The sequence below is a fragment of the Mercenaria mercenaria genome, chromosome 9, assembly GCF_021730395.1.
Source record: "Mercenaria mercenaria strain notata chromosome 9, MADL_Memer_1, whole genome shotgun sequence".
Taxonomy (NCBI): domain Eukaryota; kingdom Metazoa; phylum Mollusca; class Bivalvia; order Venerida; family Veneridae; genus Mercenaria; species Mercenaria mercenaria.
The window spans coordinates 60,850,165-60,869,279 of NC_069369.1; the positions used below are offsets into that span (position 1 = coordinate 60,850,165).

Consider the following 19,115-nt stretch of genomic DNA (forward strand, 5'->3'; position numbering starts at 1 on the left):
TTCTAAAAATAGATACCAAAATTCAACTTTCGATTTGATATATTAAATTCAAACTTTCCCAAAAACCTTACAACTTCGTCTAGGTGTGCAAAGATCTACGTCGAGCAATTTAATAAATCAGTACTTTAAAATCTATTCACTTATTATAAACAAAACTCTTGACGAGTATGACACTGGTAAGGTATCAAATTATCACAATTACCATTTTTTAGAATTTCAGATGCTGCCGTACCAGGGGAAAACTAACATAGAGACTTTGCGGCCAGCATGGATCCAGACCAGCCTGCGCATCCGCGCAGTCTGGTCAGGATCCATGCTGTTCGCTTTCAAAGCCTGTAGCAATTAGAGAAACTGTTAGCGAACAGCATGGATCCTGACCAGACTGCGCGGATGCGCAGGCTGGTCTGGATCCATGCTGGTCGCAAAGCCACTATGTTGGTTTTCCCATGGCACGGCTCATATCAAGATATAGATTACTTGAATTCTTGTAATGACTCTGGCAATACTACCATGAATGTATCAGTTTCAGTAAATCTACATTCTTCGTTTGGTTTAAAAACAGCTTCTTAAACACAGAATTAACTTATTCCAATAAGAAGAGGCCTGCTGTATTTTTTGTATTGTTTTGCAGTTTTAGGATCTTAAATGTTTAATTATATGTATTTACAGTATGTACGGACACAAAAACATATTGATAGTAAGATAAGCCTAATGATATATCCGGGAAAAAGAAGTGATCATTTAAGTTTACATTAACATAAAAACTGCTTATATCATACTGTGCAAAAAATAATCACTTTTAGATATATTTAATTACGCGGTCTATATTTCGTGCTGGCACATGCAAGATCAACAAAATATTCGTGTTGGTGCAACTGGTGCACATGTATTGACGTAATAAAATGTTTTATTGTGTCGCGTTTGCGCACGTCCCATGACGATATAACGAAATGTGCTACATTGCCACGTATATAACAAAGCGACATAACGAAACACGTCTTTTTGTCTTGGAGCACGCAGCAAAATCTCCTAAATCAGCCACCATACATACAAGAAACTGTAACCATATACTAGGAAGTCAAAAATTTTAGAATCAAGTTTCCCGGGTAAACGGGCTTACTTAATTCTAAAATAAGATACCAAAATTCAACTTTCGATTCAAACTTTCCCCAAAAACTTACATGTTCGCCTAGATGTTCAACGATTTAAGTCGGGCAGTTTAATATACATATGTACCAGTACTTTAATTTACTTATTAATCTTGACGAGTATGACTCTGGTAAGTTACCATTTTCAGTTTGTTGTCACAGTATCAAATTTTCACAATTACCATTTTTACGTGAATTCTTGTAATGACTCTGGCAATGATATCATGAATGTATCAGTTTCAGTAAAAATTGTTTACAGACTAATAGAGGGCTTTCGTTTTACTGTGTTCATTCTCTCCTTCACATTAAAACACTTGTCTTAATCAGACTTTCATATTCTGGCCGTTTTCTTTTTTATATTGAAAACAAAAGTCGAATTTCTTATATCGAGCATGCATTCTACTTTCGTTTTGTTTTAAATATTAATGTGATCGACACTAAATTCGTTAAGTATTAGTGCACTTAGTAATTCGTCTATAGAAAATTAATTTACCTCTTAAAACTATAATGTCCATAGTTTAATTAACTAGTTAGCTCCATGAAATCTAGATTCTTCGTTTGATATAAATACAGCTTATCAAACTTAAACAGATTTTTTCAGCTATTTCTTAAGGAAGAGCTGCGTTTTCAAAATGCAAAATCATTCCCCAAATTAGCACTTTTGGATATACTTAATTACGCGGTCTGTATTTGAATAGATGCACTATAACCATGTTCATCTTAATCTGAAGACTGAGTTTAAATAGTGTTTCTGTTGTAATTACACAGGAAAACTTTGCCAGTGTTTCCCTATACTAATTAGCAATCGTTCAAAAAGTCTGCATGGCGCAGTAAATTGGAAATTATGCAAAATTTGTTAAAACAATTTGGAGAGTACAGCAATATATCACTTCATCTTCACATATTAAGTCCTTCATATGATGAAAACGATTTCAATGGCTAATTTACGACACTAAATTCTGACATAAAAAGGGCCTAAATTTCTCACCTAGTGATTACCTCAGTAAACAAAGCGAAACCAACTTGAACCATATAAGCGAATACACTAATATATTTTATTATGTATATAGCTTTTCTCTACCTTAAAACCACAAACATATGCCGCTTGTATTTTATTTATTTATTTGCCGTATCTCAATATATTAATAAATTTAAACGTTTTTGGTACTGCCAATTAACGGGAAGTCTCATAAGTATGATGCTCAGTGGCTACAATGTGTCAATTTCATGTGCAAGAAAAGGTAAATTATTTGGTTATATTCTGGGTTCAGTCAAATTAGTCTACAATCAATTTTTGATTATAGTCTTTATAGTTCTAAAGAGCCGATATATGCGGAGACAAGGTACATTCGTATTTTTTGTGATAAGGTGTAACTAAAACACAAACCCAGTAGAGCAGTCAATGATATTAGAACTTGCAAAATGTGAAGAACCTGCAGTTTTACGCACCCGCAACCCCCGCCCCGCTCCCCCACCCCCACAAAAAAAAAAATTAATAAAAAAAAAATAAAGACACGAAAAATGTCCGATCTATACCATAACGGCAGAAACTTAATTAGGACGAAATCATACTAAGAAATGTTTATTTTTGTATGTGTGAAGATAACAAATTAAAGCAACAACAATTTGCAAACGATAACTACATGTAGAAATATAGAAAATAACAAAACGATATATAATGTAAGTAGAAATATTTTATCATAAAAATAAGGGAAAGGTTCAAAAACAACAAATCAGCCACTTGCCCTTCATGTAAGTACACAACACTGGCCCCAACTGATGAGTTTTTTTTTAAAAAAAAACTTTTTAAAGTATTTCCGAGCATGATCATGCCCCAAGAAAATATAAAACCACTGAAAAGAGATGCTGACCGTCCGTCACCATGTTTGCCTCGTATCACTTGTCAATCAAATAGTTTTAATTAATTTGTTTGATTAGTTGACCAGTTTTTTAGGGTTTTTTTTGTTTATAATCATTCTCATATATACTTGAAAGCATTGTACCTTTGATACATATAGTTTTTTTTTTATAAATCTATAATATATGTCCGCAATAGGGCGTGAATAGACCACACCCTATCGCTGATAATTGCGTCTCATTTTGAATTGTGTATCACAGCTGTGTTGTACTTATAGCACAACTGATCCAAAATTATTGTTTAACTTATCATCTTTTTAAGTGATTCAACAAAACTTGAATAGAACGGTTTCGAATCTTTCGCAGCATTTTCACCAGTTTTTTCATTCTTTTTGTCTGCGTCCGCTCCATATAATAGACCGGATGCTATCCTGTTTTTTTCATTCGTCACCAATTCATTTGAGAACCAATCAAATGCTTCGTAAAGGCCATTATCCTTGCTGTCAATGGCGCAAGCGCCGAACACCTTCCATTGTCTATCATGCATGCATTTTTCATCCTGTAGCTTATATATTATCTCCTCCGGTTTTAGGGCACCTGACATATCTTGTTTGTTAGCTAGAACAAGAACAGGGATCCCCCTCAATTCGTCGTCTTTAAGTACGGTAAATAACTCATCCAACGCATCGTTAACTCTAGAAGTAGAATATAAACAAACTGAGAATGAGCGCTTTTATATTCATATATTTAGTGCTTATAAAAAAAATGATGTGTTCGAGCAAATGCAAAAGATACTGTAAAATCATATGATTTCGTGGACAGGAAATTTTGTCGTTTTTGTGCAAAACTGGCCATTCCGTGGAGAATCAAATTCGTTAATATTCTCTTCTGATTGTTAGGTTGGATTAATGCAAATATGAAATCTACTATCATTCAAACACTGATATAAATGATTAAACAGAAATTTGGTTATTTAGAAAATTGGTACACAAATTATGTATTTAGTTAGATTTTATTTTCTGTCTTTTCAAGTATAATAACGAATTACCGACTAATGCTAGCATCGCATAAATATAATATCAGTAATACAATTGTATCTTTTATTTTCCTGATTGATGATCATAAAGTAATTATAAGGATTTTCTATAACATAAATGGTTCTGTATGTATGTTTTATGAAGACATGTAGCCATTGTGTCGTCATTTTTCTTCAGTTAAAATATACAATCATATCTACTCTCACAGTGTAAGTTTAAATGAAGTGGATCATATAATTTATGCTGATCATTATACATAAATGTATGTTTGTTACTTTATTTACACCAATGACTCAAATATCTAGTACTTATTTATAATTTCCTCTAAACCAATTATATAGATTTAGTTTCCTTGACCATACATTGTAAATTGTACTTAACCTGGTTTAAAGTATATGAAACTTTTAGTACAGAAATAATGAAGCGGAAAGGTTATACTATATGAGCCGTGCCACGAGAAAATCAACATAGTGGCTTTGCGACCAGCATGGATCCAGACCAGCCTGCGCATCCGCGCAGTCTGGTCAGGATCCTTGCTGTTCGCTTTCAAAGCCTATTGCAATTATAGAAACCGTTAGCGAACAGCATGGATCCTGACCAGACAGCGCGGATGCGCAGGCTGGTCTGGATCCTTGCTGGTCGCAAAACCACTATGTTGGTTTTCTCATGGCGCGGCTCAATTATGATTAATTTTAAATATTCATAACATGCTTAACATCTAACTGACACTAACAAATTTCGATAATCTACCTCTCTGTGTCGTTGCTGTCAAGTACATACACAAGCCCCTGTGTGTTTTGGTAATAATGTCTGTATAGAGGACGAATTTTATCTCTCCCACCGACATCCCAAGCTGTAATATCCACATTTTTAAAGTGTAATGTCTCAACATTAAATCCGATGGTGGGAATTGTTGTAACGACTTCGCCAAGTTTTAGTGTATAAAGTGTAGTCGTCTTTCCTGCTGCGTCAAGACCCATGAAGAGTATTCGTACTTCCTTCTTTCCAAACAAACGTTTGAACAGCGAGTTCCCCATTATCACTCTAGCTTTAATCAAAAACTCTGTGAAAATCTAATAAAAACAAGATACATTTTGTAGTAACATTCATACTTGACAAATGTTTGTAAACACATCACCACTTTCATGTTGGCGATAAAAATATCCTGTTTCTATAAATAACTTTTGTTTGTACTGTTTTGTGAACTACATCGTAAAATATGCACGAAGTAGAAATCAGTAAGCCAACGAGGCAAATTTAAGAGTGATAATTCTCACAAATGAATAACAGTCAGAAAAACAAATCCTTTCAAAGTTTTTTTTAAAGTAAAATATTAAAAATAGTAGAAATTAACTTATGTTTGCCGTTATTATGTTTTGAAACTTACGCTATTATATCGAAAAATCTTTCATTACATAAATGTATTTGTATTGATCAAATCGGGAGGTCGTTGGTTCGATCCCTGGCCGCGTCATACCAAATACGTAAAAATGGTACTAGTAGCTTCCTCGCTTGGCGCTTAGCATTAATTAAGTGGGTAGTGTTAAGTGTCAGTATAATGTGACTGGGTGGGGTATATGTCACGTGTCTACGGCGTGATATTCCAGTGAGGCAGCACTATAAAGTTGGACATTGTGCTCACTGCTACAAGTTGACACCGTCGTTTATATGAATAAAAATGTTGAAAAAGACGTTAAACCCGAACACACACACACGCACACACGCACACGCACACACATTTATCAAATATCTGTTATTACATACCTACATATGTTCTGTCTGTTTCACTAACGAATGCAAAACCATGTACTAGTATTCAACTACCATAGGATACGTAAAATATTCAATCGGAAATGACGAAATGATGGCGTCTCGACGTTCCATGCGTCAAAAAGTTCACCGTTTCAAACAATTTTTCAGTCTCATTTACCTAAAGTTATAGTCAATTTTGACTGATATAACAGTAGAAATAAGTATATAAATATATCAAAAGGGTCATTAAACAGTACTTTGATAAGCAATGTTGTGCCTCGTGGGATCCAGGCCTGGCAAAATCCAGTCGAGCCAAATACAACATTGTATATCAAGGTTATCATAACTCTGTTTTACTAAGCTAGTAACCATGAAAGAAAATGGGAAGTAACGTTAACAGACAACATAAATAGCGTTAAAACGGTAAAAACCCAAGACCGCTTTGGAACGGTCAGACGCCAATGTAAAAAGAACTCGGGGTTAAACACGTTTGGGGCATGCCAGTCTCGCCATGTTTTTGACTTGTTGGACGAGAAAGTGTTAATAAAATAATTCATTGCTGCGATGAATTTCTAACACCCGAAAAAGATTGGCTTTTTTATTTCGAAAATATCATGGAAAACTTTTGCGAAAAACAGGAAATTGATATTCAAAGAAATATCATAGTGCTCTAATATATCGTATAAAACAATATATACATAAAGCTTAAAAATATTATTTCTGTCACTGGATAAAAATTTACCATTGAAAAAGGTCACCGTATTATCTGATCAATTAAATCCGTAAAAATGTATAAATTGGAATTTATTTTTACACAACATAAAGAACCCTTTTAACGTTTATAATAGAAAATTATCGCGTATCTTAAGATATTATTTTAATAATAAGGTGAAAAAATAAGTCAAGAAAATTAAGCTTATTTATAGTGTGCCAAACTATGAAATTAAAATATAATTATGTTTAACTTTTTTAGGGAATAAAATTAGTCGTGATGGCGTTACTGTCTCAATTGTCATAAGTTTCAAAACACTACAGGTAATCCGTAAAAAGAAATATTAAGTTTGAAATGAAAGCATTGTTTTATATGTCTTTGATCATATAAAAATATTTGCATTCGTATATACAAAATAAAATCTCAAAATTCAAATATTGCGTGTTGTGTTATATTACAAATGGCGTGAACATTTGAATAGAGAACTTGGTGGCTACATGCATTGCAAATTATCATCTATATGTATTTCATTGAGTTTAAGTGGAATTATGCGCATTTTGAAGTAAAAATCCAGCTGAAATAGATGTGTGTTTAAAAAAGGTGGAGGAAATTACAGCTTTTAATCCAAACTCTTCCTGTTACCAGTACGAAATAATAAGTTTCCATATATGACTTTTCTTATTTTGAATGGGGCAGTCTATTTAAGAAAAGTCAAAGTGCACGCAGGAGTTGCTTCCCTTCAATTTCAGAAATCTCTTCCTATAGGTAAGGAGATCACAGCGTAGAACATTGAAGAAAAGAACTATTATTTTATTAGTGCGATTTTGTTTTATTTCTAAAGCATCAACTTCAAATACTTATGCGGCATTATCGTTAATTTAATACATTTTAATGCACAGCAACCGAGAAAGGCTTTTATAAAACATTCACCGAAAGCACACTGTATGCACTAAGATGCCTATACGTTATAGATTAATTTACGGTAATATTTATAAAATACGTTCTGTATTCGATTCTTTTCCTATACAAAGAATATTTTGCAAGCTCTATACACACTGGCCATAGCTTTATCAGATCAAGTGGTTCCAACGTTGTTTGAGCGGTGAATTTTACGCCGATCAGATGGAGAAATATGGCCGATACTACAAATTTCCGGTATTGTAAGTATGATTTAAAGGAATTTTTACCCGTTAGATAACGAATCAAATGAAACCGATAGGTGCACCTGGAGCGCAAATGTGTCTACATTTTAGCACATGTGTCTATTTAGCTGAGGTTTGTGCCGTTTACTCAAACACTTCTGTACAGTCCGGCGGGGGAAGAAGATTTTTGACAGTTTTTGACAATATCGCCTCGAATATAGTGTTTATCGGGAGCAAGTAACTGTTAAAAACACTTTTTATGTAAAGGACTACCTCTTAAAACAAAGCGTGTGTATTTTCATAGAATTATTCAGGGTTGTTTCTGAACAATCTGACGAAAACCTAATGCAACGCCGTTTCGAGTGGGTCGCTATGCAACGCAATCAAGTGGATACCGTTCTGTGTCTTACTTGCGAAGTCTTATCCGTCTTAAAACAGTCATTAAAACCTAATAATGATTAAATTTAGTGACTTTTATATCATTATAATGATCCCGCCGTTTCTAATATATTGTACTAAATATGTATAAAACATTTTTATGCTCGCTTAACATTTAACATATTTTTGCGGACTTGTCAAAGACATCAACACAAAAACATAAAGCAAGGGTGAACATCGAACAATATCATTAAGTAAGTAATAGTAATAGTTCGTAAAAACAAGAACCAGTTCAAGGACATTTATCTCATCCACGAATGGTACTGAACAGCATGCCAAAAGCGGGTTGACTCTTTATGAGGATTGTTCAAATATGAATGCATCTGAGCACATAAAAATGTATCCTTGATAGATTTCAATGAAAATTTTATTTGGTCCCCTCGAAGTATTCACCTTCAACAGATTTGCAAAATTTCAGTCTTCTAATCCAATCCTTGAAGCCTTTTTCGTAGTATTTTCTAGGTATACTATGAAGACACTGAAATATTGCAGAACCGAGGTGTTTGCGCTGCACAAAGTTTCGACCAGAAAGGTATTTTTGCGCCTTGGGAACAAAAAGAAGTCACACGGGGCAAGGTCAGACGAATAAGGAGGGTGACGAAGGGAACACAACAACCTTTTCCTGCTTCAGAAAGTCTTGTACAATAGACGCCTTGTGCGATGACGCGTTTTCATGTAGTCTGACATTGGGCAAACCAGTTGCGGGTCTTCGAGTTTTGAAATATTTCTTTAGTTTTCGAAGAACTTTAGTGCAATGCATGGTCTTTTGCCAGACTTTGTTGCCCATATTTTGTTCTGAATCTTTCGTTTGGGCTCAAAAAAAGTGAACCAATGTCTCCTCAACAGTGACGACATTTGCGAAAGATCGTGCATTTTAATTTGGAAACTGTTTAAGCAACAAGTTTGCGCATTGCACGCGTGCCTTTTTCTGCTCATCTGTCAACAGATGGGGAATCCATCTAACACAGATCTTTCTCATTTTCAAATTACGTTTCAGAATTGTATGAGCTGCTCTTATGAGATGCCAACCATACTAGCTATTTGTCTAGCGGTGTATCTTGCATCAGTAGCAACTATTTCTTTCACTCTAGCAACCATCTTGGCAGACGTTGCTGTTTTCGGCCGACGGCCATGTGGTTCATCTTCTGTTTAAACTAACCAACATCTGAATTTCTTAAACCAACGAATAACTGTCGAAAAAGATATTTCATTATGCCCATAAACAGAACATATATCATTAAAAATGTCTTTACACCCTATGCCAAGAACACAACGATTCTTAATACAGGACCGTACGGTGTACGCTGACCTTCTTCCAACCATTTTTGTATTAGTATACACGAATAGGCAATGTTAGCGAGCGATAGACACAGCTAAAGTGAACGTATTTTAATGGGTGTGGTATCAATGTATAAATGAACAAATAAAATAGACACCAATGAAAGAAAATAAACGGACTAGCAATACTAAAAGAGACGTGTTACAGTTGTATTATTTAACTGTCTCCAACAAAACTTTTTTTTTCATTGGTGTCTGTATTTCATTTGTATTTTAATTTTTAAACGGCGACCATAGAGTTTTATTACATCGTTTCTGTTTTATGGAGAACCAATAAAATCTTGCCTTTTCCCTGGCCAATTTTAACGGTCTCTTTGATTTATCTCTCTGAAAATAAATGAACGTTTCACCAGGAATATGAATGAAAATATATACAAACAACTGATCAATACTTTTATCATGGACCAAACTTTATTTAAGTTTTGTATGAACAGCTTAAATGCACAGCAAATCAGTAATGAAATCGCACTGTATTGGTGTTAAGGGACTGAAAGTAACCAACTGTAACTATACTGATTTAAAGAGTCAACCCGATTTTGGCATGCTGTTCAGTACCATTCGTGGAGGAGAAACATATCCGTGAACTGATTCTTATATGAACGAACTAATACTATTATTTACTTAATGAAATTGTTCGATGTTCATCCTTGCTTTATGTTTATGTGTTGATGTTTTTTGACAATGTCCGCAAAAATATGTTAAATGTTAAGCGAGCATAAAAATGTAAAAGTACAATATATTAGAAATGGCGGGATCAATATGATGAAATAAAACTATCCAAATTAATTTATTCATTGTTAGGCTTTAATGACTGTTTTAAGACGGATAAGACTTCGCAAGTAAGACACAGAACGGTATCCACTTGATTGCGTTGCATAGCGACCCACTCGAAACGGCGTTGCATAAGGTTTTCGACCGATTGTTCAGAAACAACCCTGAATAATTCTGTGAAAAGACACACACTTTGTTTTAAGAGGTAGTCCTTTACATAAAAAGTGTTTTAACAGTTACTTGCTCCCGAAAAACACTAAATTTGAGGCGATATTGTCAAAAACTGTCAAAAATCTTCTTCCCCCGCCGGACTGTACAGAAGTGTTTGAATAAACGGCACAAATCTCAGCTAAATAGACACATGTGCTAAAATATAGACACATTTGCGCTCCAGGTGCACCCAACGGTTTCATTTGATTCGTTATCTAACGGGTAAAAATTCCTTTAAATCATGCTTACAATTCCAGAAATTTGTAGTATCGGCCATATTTCTCCATCTGATCGGCGTAAAATTCACCGCTCAAACAACGTTGGAACCACTTGATCTGATAAAGCTATGGCCAGTGTGCTATAGTATCGCTTTTATATGTATTTTATGCAAATTTGACTTTGCTGCCCACGGATTGAATTTTCCCGATACCGTAATGTATTTCCATGTAATAATTTACGTGTGCCATTTGGTATATTGGAATAATGTTTTTATTTTGTATTATATAACTATAATGTATCATTTAACTGCGTCATTTTGAAAGAAAAAGTAAATGTCCATGGTTATTTCCCGGGTTTAATCAAGATTAATCGACTTTCGTTTTAGTAGAGCTAATGCGCATTAACTAAATATATGTGGCCGAGTATAGATGCCTAAAAGGAATATAACAAATCCGAGAGTATGAGTCTTGTAAGTTTGTTATTTTCATGTTCTGTTGTAAACAGTAAACATATGGTTCTAAATACTTGTTAAAATGCCGTGTCTACCTCTCCAACACGTTTAAAATTATTAATTTCGTCTTGTACAGATTCGTAATTTCGCATGTTCATACCAGTTAGCAACAGCAAATTAACAAAATAAAAGTGTCATGGTATATACTATAAGAAGTCGTTTTTTTTATTTAAAGAAAAATTAGAATGGACCTTAGTCGATGGAACAATTGTCTTCGTATTGGAATTGAATTCCTTTTAAAGGAAAAGTCTTTCATGAATCTCGAATCATTCTCGCCAAGACATGTATATTGATAAGGCCGTTTTAATTAATACGATTTAGATTTTCACATACACACTTCTGAAATTAAAATCTTACTTTCGTTTTATTTGTTACTGAGCTTAAGATTTATTTCTAATTTTAGTCCATGTTAATTTGAGCCGCGCCATGAGATAACCAACATAGTGGCTTTGTGACCAGCATGGATCCAGACCAGCCTGCGCATCCGCGCAGTCTGGTCAGGATCCATGCTGTTCACTAACGGTCTCTCTAATTGCAGTAGGCTTTGAAAGCGAACAACATGGATCCTGACCAGACTGAGCGGATGCGCAGGCTGGTCTGGATCCATGCTGGTCGCAAAGCCACTATGTTGATTTTCTCATGGCGCGGCTCATTTAATAAGTTATCAGTAACCTATATCAGGGTTTATGTGTACATATCTATTATGACGATGTCTATGTCAACAATCAACTTTCGGTTTAATTATAACTTATTATTATAACTTAAATATTGAATTATTTCAGTTGAAGGACCTTTCTGGTGTATTTGCAATTTTAGGATTTTGAAATTTTCGCTGTACCACTTGGCATACTGAATCAGAAAATTAGTTGATAGTTTTAATGCACCCAAAAGGACGTATTCTGCGAACGTGCTGTTTTATCAATTTAGTAACAACAGTTACTAAAGAATTATTTGATGTATGATACTCACACTTGACAATCATAATGCTCATGGGCAGTGAATGACTCGTATTGATTTTGAGGCCAGTGATCAAAGGTCAAGGTCTCAGTGACTAAACGTACAAAAGCCGTTTCTGCTCAATATCTTAAGAATGCCTTGACCTACACACCTAAAACTTAGAAGGCAACGATTGATCATTGAAGCGAATTGATCTGAGCTAAGGGTCAAAACGATTGTAAATACAAACACAGCTGTTTCTGCTCAATACCTTGAACATACATTGACCTACGTACGACCTTCGAACTGAGCGAGTACATTTTTCATAGGAAGCGAATGACGCCTATTGATTCTGAGGTCAATGGGTTAAAGGTCAATAAAACATTCGGTAATTAATGACCGGTAATTATTTTTATCGTTTGCACTCAAATTCTTTTAGTACGCTTTTAACTACGAACTCTCTTTATTCTGAATATCAATACAATGGTTAATCGTTGTGCTTATATTTCTTTGTACAGCAACTACTGACAGTTCCGACAAAACTGAATGCCCTATCATTGAAATTGGGCTACGATGCTGATATCCAGAACAATATCAACAGGATTTCGGCAAAAACCAGTACTGCTGCAAACTCCTTTAAAGCAACCATGACTAACGAAGGAAGTCAGGTTTTAGTCAATAAATCAATGTTAATGACGTCATTGTCTCCAAGTGACGTCAAAATCACAAATATGAAGAGTTCATTGAACGCTGCAACACGAGCGTTGCAAGCAAATAAGAAGCAGGTCATCAGTCTTCAGACAGATATTCACAGCAACGTCGAATCATGTAGAGGACGGAAGACAGCGCATGAATCAGAACTGACCACAAAGCGTACAAGAATATCAACCATTCGGTCTGAAATAGAAAGTCTAGAAACCAGTATACAGGCACATGATACCGAGGCTTCTACTGTAGAAAATGGAGCAGCAGAATTAGACAAAAGGGCTCATGATATTAGACAGGCTGCTAGGAGGAAACGAAAGAGAGCTGGACTCGGGGGCATCATTGGTGGAGTTGTTGGTGTGGTGTTCGCGCCATTTACAGGTAGAAGATTTTTTCCAAAAATGAAATGTGTCAATTTTCTTATAAATTTAGGACTTAAGACATGAATTCGATTATATACGGGCAACAATTTAGTAGATTATTACTGCGATAAAAAATAAAATATATATTAGGATTTTTCTTAATCATACCCTGCGGAGATTATCTACAAGACTGGTATTCTTATGTCTTTAGAGAAGTATAAACATACTAAAACATTTAAAATCTAAATTTTAATACAGTAGGCCCCTAGCTCTCTTTTTAAAAAGCTCCATATCTTAACAAATAATAAAAAACAAATCAATTCAAAGCTAGAAATGTTGTTATTAGGTGGAGCCAGTCTAGCACTGGCGACAGCTGCTGCGGGTATTAACGCGGGGATCAACATCAATGATGCTGATGATTGCGACAGAAATGCTAGACGTCTTCGGGATGAGGCAGCAACAAAGAGAAACCATGTTCAAACACTACGGTCGAAGAAAGCCTCTCTTGATGGCCAAAAAGCATCACTGGAATCTGAAATTGCAAAATTGCAGAACAGCACAGGTAAAATTAAATATAAGTATTCTGTAAAATATCGGCTACACATTCCCAATTCCATTCTTAAAACTATGTTTAAAAAACAACGAGTAAAACCGCTGTACTCGTGCATGTGGTCCAATGACAAAAGGGTGATGTAATTGTATCTTTCATTTCAATGCTAAATTGTTTTGTTTTTCTTTTTGTTTCTTTTTCAGATAAACTAAATGAAGCATCACGAGTTCTGCAGGAAGTGACTGATTTCCTACGTAGGTCAATAAATGATATTGACAATGTCCTGAACGTTTTCCAGGTAAAATAGATAGAAATTTGCATATTTTGTATTCCGTGAACAGTATCTATTTGATTATATAAATTCTGTATTTTTTATAGGGGAATAATAGCTCTGTTTAATATCATGCGTAATAAAACGTATTATCGGCTGATTGTCATTTCATGTTTCCGAATAATCAACATTTATTGAACCAAATTCATTTTCAATTTCGTTTTCAAGTTTAGCAGCGTACTTTCATTTTTCTTTACTTCCGGGAAAAGCTGAAGGTCGTCCGACATCATTTTCTATGTTGCCAAAAACATACGTAAACTATGCCTTGCGAGATTGTATAAAAAATGTGCCAGCCGTCCAGAGGATATGTGTCTGTCACAGTTTTAATTACGAATATAAGATATATAAATTTTATGTTATTTTCTATTTTCGGTAATTATTCCTAGCTAAGATATATTGGCATGAGTTTGAATATCAGATAAAAATGGTAGAAAGTATTACTCATTCACCTGTTTCATTACCTCCTTTATGGCTCTGACTATGTAAGTGAATTGTACAACATTAAAAAGTAGTGCTTTTCTACACATTTAATTATGGCACATTTTCTGTTTGGGGAACTGCTTTAACATAAAATTTAAAGCCTTATGGAACTTGAAAGGTAATAGTTATGGAGGGAGAGAGTCCAGACCACTTTTTTCCTCTTTCATTTACTGTTTTCCTTTCAGAACATGGACACTGCAATGGCTGAAGCTTTACTACAGACAGATTCATTTAAGATTATCCAGAACGCATTTGCACAACAACCGGAAAAACTTGGCTCTCGTGCACAAGTTTACCTGGATCAACTTAAGGTAATATATTTTGCCCATATATATAGATCAAACAGGAACAGTCTACTAAAGTTTCAATGGAATCTTTTAACCCTTTAATAGACTGCTAAATTAATAAAATGGACTGGTCCATCATTCAGTTTGGGCAATAACATTTATTATTTGAAGGGGTGTTCACTGAAAATTTACTGACTGAATAGCGAACAGTGAAGACCATGATCAGCCTGCACGGATGGTCTGCACTGGTCGCAAAGACAATAGCTTGACGCCAGCAGGCTAAAGGTTAAAGTTTTGGAAGCAGTTCGCAAAGCAATCTTCCATGCACCAACAAATCATAGTTTGCATGTTGTCGATCAGAAGATCTTTGATAAGAAGATCTTGTGGAAACATAGAACGTACTCAAGCGAAATAAAGCTCGGTTTGATTATGTTCATTGGAGGTAATGAAATTTGTAACATCAAACAGCTGGATGGGTTCTGTCCGCTTCATTAAAAATAGCGGAAGGGGTTTTGTCCCCGAGGGACCTCGTCCTACATCAAGTTCTTACATCACGGTCGAAATCTGTTTTTTTATTTAAGGCATAGTGAAAAACGTATCTATAAGATATGAAATATATAGTCTTTGTTTTAGATGTTTTGTTTCAATTTCAGGGAAAATGGACACAACTTGAGACTGTACTTTTGCAACATGGTGCCAAAAGCATTTCATGTTAGACGTGCAAAAAGTTGGAACATAATAAAAAATGTGAAGCACAGCATATTAGACTACAAGATCATGTGATGACAAAGACCATGTGATGACAATTTTGAAAAGCATGTAATGTTAGACTACAAGACCATGTGATGACAATTTTGAAAAGCATGTAATGATAGACTACAAGATCATGTGATGACAATTTTGAAAAGCACATTATGTTAGACTACAAGATCATATACTAACAATTTTGAGCAGACATAAATCTGTGTATCACCAAGTGCAGTTTTTGATCATAATCTAGGAAAAGGCTTGTTGTTAATTTTGTTTTTCTGTAACTTTCATTTGTGCATTTATTATACATGTACTAATAAATAAAACTAACGATAAGCAATAAAATCTCTTAAAAATGTACTCATTTTCAAATTTCAGCATATAATTAAATAACTGTAAGTCACTCTTTCCTTTTTTTCAAAGTACAAAAACCATCAAATCGTCCCATAAAAAAACATTCAAATTATGAAGACACTATTTTAAGAATAGCATGTTCTAGTTCTTTGTAAAGCTAATAACCTGTTTTTCATCTTTTATTTTCAAAAGTGTACGTGTTTTCGTCTTTAGGTAGAAATTTTTAATTCAATTTGTACGAGTACCAAGTGGATAGAGAGCACGTAAAAAGAGTGCAGAGCAAGTAAAAGGAGGAATAATTTTCGCCTTTAAACAGAGCTTTTCGAAAAAAATACACAAATTACGTAAACTGACACAAACACAAGTCAAAACAAGATTAGTTTCAACTTCTGATGACCAAGTTCTAGAATTTGTTGATGACAAATTTTATCTGCATTTGGTATTTATATATTTGATAACTGATATCTGAAGCTGAATTAATGATACTTGGATATAAATGAATTTCGCGGCGCACAGTTGAAATTCAATAAAACTTTTACACCGATCTAATTTTAGGTACAAAGTTGCAACTTTTACACTGTAATTAGCATAATAATTGCAAGCACACATTTTTAGCCCACCATCATCATCAGATGGTGGGCTATTAAAATCACTCTGCGTCCGTGGTCCGTCCGCCTGTCATTTCGTCCGTCCGTCCGTCCGTCCGTTAACAATTTCTTGTTATCGCATCTCCTCAGAAACTACTGGGGGGATTTTGGCCAAACTTTGTCAGAATGATGTATTGGTACCCTAGTTGTGTCCCCCTGAAAATCAGACTTGTTCAACAATTTATGAGTGAGTTATGGCCCTTTGTTTAATTTTTATAATTTACATAGATTTATATAGGGAAAAACTTTGAAAATCTTCTTGTCCAAAACCACAGGGTCTAGGGCTTTGATATTTGGTATGAAGCATCATCTAGTGGTCCTCTACCAAGATAGTTCAAATTATATCCCTGGGGTCAAATATGGCCCCGCCCCGGGGTCACATGGTTTATATAGACTTATATAGGGAAAAACTTTGAAAAACCTCTTGTCCAAAACCACAGGACCTAGGGCTTTGATATTTTGCATGTGACATCATCTAGTGGTCTTCTACTAAGATTGTTCAAATTATCCCCCTAGGGCCAAATATGGCCCAACCTGGGGGTCACATGCATACATAGATTTATATAGGGAAAAACTTTGAAAATCTTCTCGTCCAAAACCACAGAGCCTAGGGCTTTGATATTTGGTATGAAGCATCATCTAATGGTCCTCTACCAAGATGATTAAAGTTATTTCCCTGGGTCTAATTTGGCCCCTCCCTGGGGGTCACTTGGTTTATATAGACTTATATAGGGAAAAACTTTGAAAAACCTTTTGTTCAAAACCACAGGGCCTAGGGCTTTGATATTTTGTATGTGACATCATCTAGTGGTCTTCTACTAAAAATGTTCAAATTATCCCCCTAAGGTCAAATATGGCCCCGCCCCGTGGGTCACATGGTTTACAAAGACTTATATAGGGAAAAACTTTGAAAATCTTCTTGTCCAAACCCCAAAGCCTAGGGCTTTGGCATTTGTATAGTAGCATAATCTAGTGGTACTCTACCAAGTTTGTTCAAATTAACCCCCTAGGGTTAAATATGGCCTCGCCCAGGGGGTCACATGGTTTATATAGACTTATATAGGGAAAAGCTTTTAAAATCTTCTTGTCAATAACCTACAACATTCAAATTTGGACCAAAAGTATGGTTTTGAGTGGCAAGATGAACCTTGACATGAGTTGACCTTGATTTTGACCTAGTGACCTACATTCACATTTCTGTAGCTACAGCCTTTTAATTTGGACCACATGCATAGTTTTGTGCACTGAAAAGAACTATGACCTTGACGTTGACCTAGTGACCTACTTTCACATTTCTGTAGCTACAGCCTTCAAATTTGGACCACATGCATAGTTTTGTGCACTGAAAAGAACTTTGACCTTGACATTGACCTAGTGACCTACTTTCACATTTTTGAAGGTACAGGCTTCAAATTTGGACCACATGCATAGTTTTGTGTTCCGAAATGAAATTTAACCTTGATTTTGACCTAGTGACCTAATTTCAAATTTTTGAAGGTACAGGCTTCAAATTTAGACCACATGCATAGGACTGTGTACAGAAATGAACCTTGACCTTAAGATTGACCTAGTGACCTACTCTCATATTTCTGTAGCAACAGGCTTCAAATTTAGACCACATGTATAGGATTGTGTACCGAAACAAACTTTGAACTCGACATTGACCTAGTGACCTACTTTCACATAATTCAAGCTACAGCCTTCAAATTTGGACCACTTGCATAGTTTTGTGTACCGACATAAACTTTGACCTTAAGATTGACCTAGTGACCTACTTTCAAATTTCTCAAACTACAGCCTTCAAACTTGATGCACATGCATAGTTTTGTGTTCCACCTAAATCTAATGATTCCTTCTTAATTAAGTATTAAACCATGTTTTAAAGAAACAAAAGTCATTGCCACTGAATAGTCTTAAGGTAGTTCTACACGTTTTATAAACACGCAGCAATGGTGTAACGTCATTAATTTTATCGGGACAACGTAGAATAAAGCCTGGATTCGGGTTATGGAAATGAAAATCATTTTATGAATTAATGGCAACCCGTGAGTAAATTTATTAAACGGGAACGTTAATACCTTTATAAAAATAAATAAATGAATATGATATTAAAACGTTTGACACATTAAATAATTCCACATTACAGTCTAAAATCAGCTTGAAATGTGCTGATTTCTTTAATCATTAGTAAATATCTCAAAATGAAGCACAAGCAACTACACATTTCATTTCACCATATTAAAGGTCATATGTTTATTTCATCATTTCATCGTAGAAAAATATCTTTTCACGAAAATGTAAAACAAATGTGATTTCCCCATAGACTCTCATTATGAAAAATTATGTGAGGTCCAAAATTTTCAAATCAGTCCAGCAAAAAATCAAGCACACGACCCTACCTTCTTTTTGCCGAAATTTCTAAATATATTCTGAAGTTTTGAAATATCAGAATTAAATCAAATTCTACCTTGTACATTTCTTTTATTCGAACGTGCAGAACTATCTTAATTCTAATATTTTTTGCGGCATAATAAAACAAACAACTCAGGCCTGCTCGGGTGTTATTACTCATTAGTAC

At 34.8% G+C, this 19,115-nt stretch overlaps 2 protein-coding genes across 4 annotated transcripts; one reads left to right on the forward strand and one right to left on the reverse strand.

The window, feature by feature from the left end:
- The first annotated feature begins 49 nt into the window (after window positions 1-49).
- Window positions 50-15,896, forward strand: LOC123547252 (uncharacterized). Of its 3 annotated transcripts, none has more exons than XM_053551535.1 (6): window positions 50-176; window positions 12,590-13,157; window positions 13,485-13,700; window positions 13,892-13,986; window positions 14,685-14,810; window positions 15,440-15,896. In XM_053551535.1, exons 1-6 carry the CDS (start codon window positions 168-170, stop codon window positions 15,500-15,502), a joined length of 1,077 nt encoding a protein of 358 aa, XP_053407510.1. In that variant the 5' UTR covers window positions 50-167; the 3' UTR covers window positions 15,503-15,896. The 3 variants fall into 3 exon arrangements, with proteins under 3 accessions (XP_053407510.1, XP_045190143.2, XP_045190140.2); XM_045334208.2 differs by lacking the exon at window positions 50-176 and adding an exon at window positions 1,143-1,279; XM_045334205.2 differs by lacking the exon at window positions 50-176 and adding an exon at window positions 10,934-11,093.
- On the reverse strand, window positions 2,715-5,214 carry LOC123547253 (ADP-ribosylation factor 1-like). Its single transcript, XM_045334209.2, has 2 exons — window positions 4,793-5,214; window positions 2,715-3,700 (listed from the first exon to the last, which is right to left on the reverse strand). Exons 1-2 carry the CDS (start codon window positions 5,077-5,079, stop codon window positions 3,307-3,309), a joined length of 681 nt encoding a protein of 226 aa, XP_045190144.2. The 5' UTR covers window positions 5,080-5,214; the 3' UTR covers window positions 2,715-3,306.
- Window positions 15,897-19,115: the final 3,219 nt, after the last annotated feature.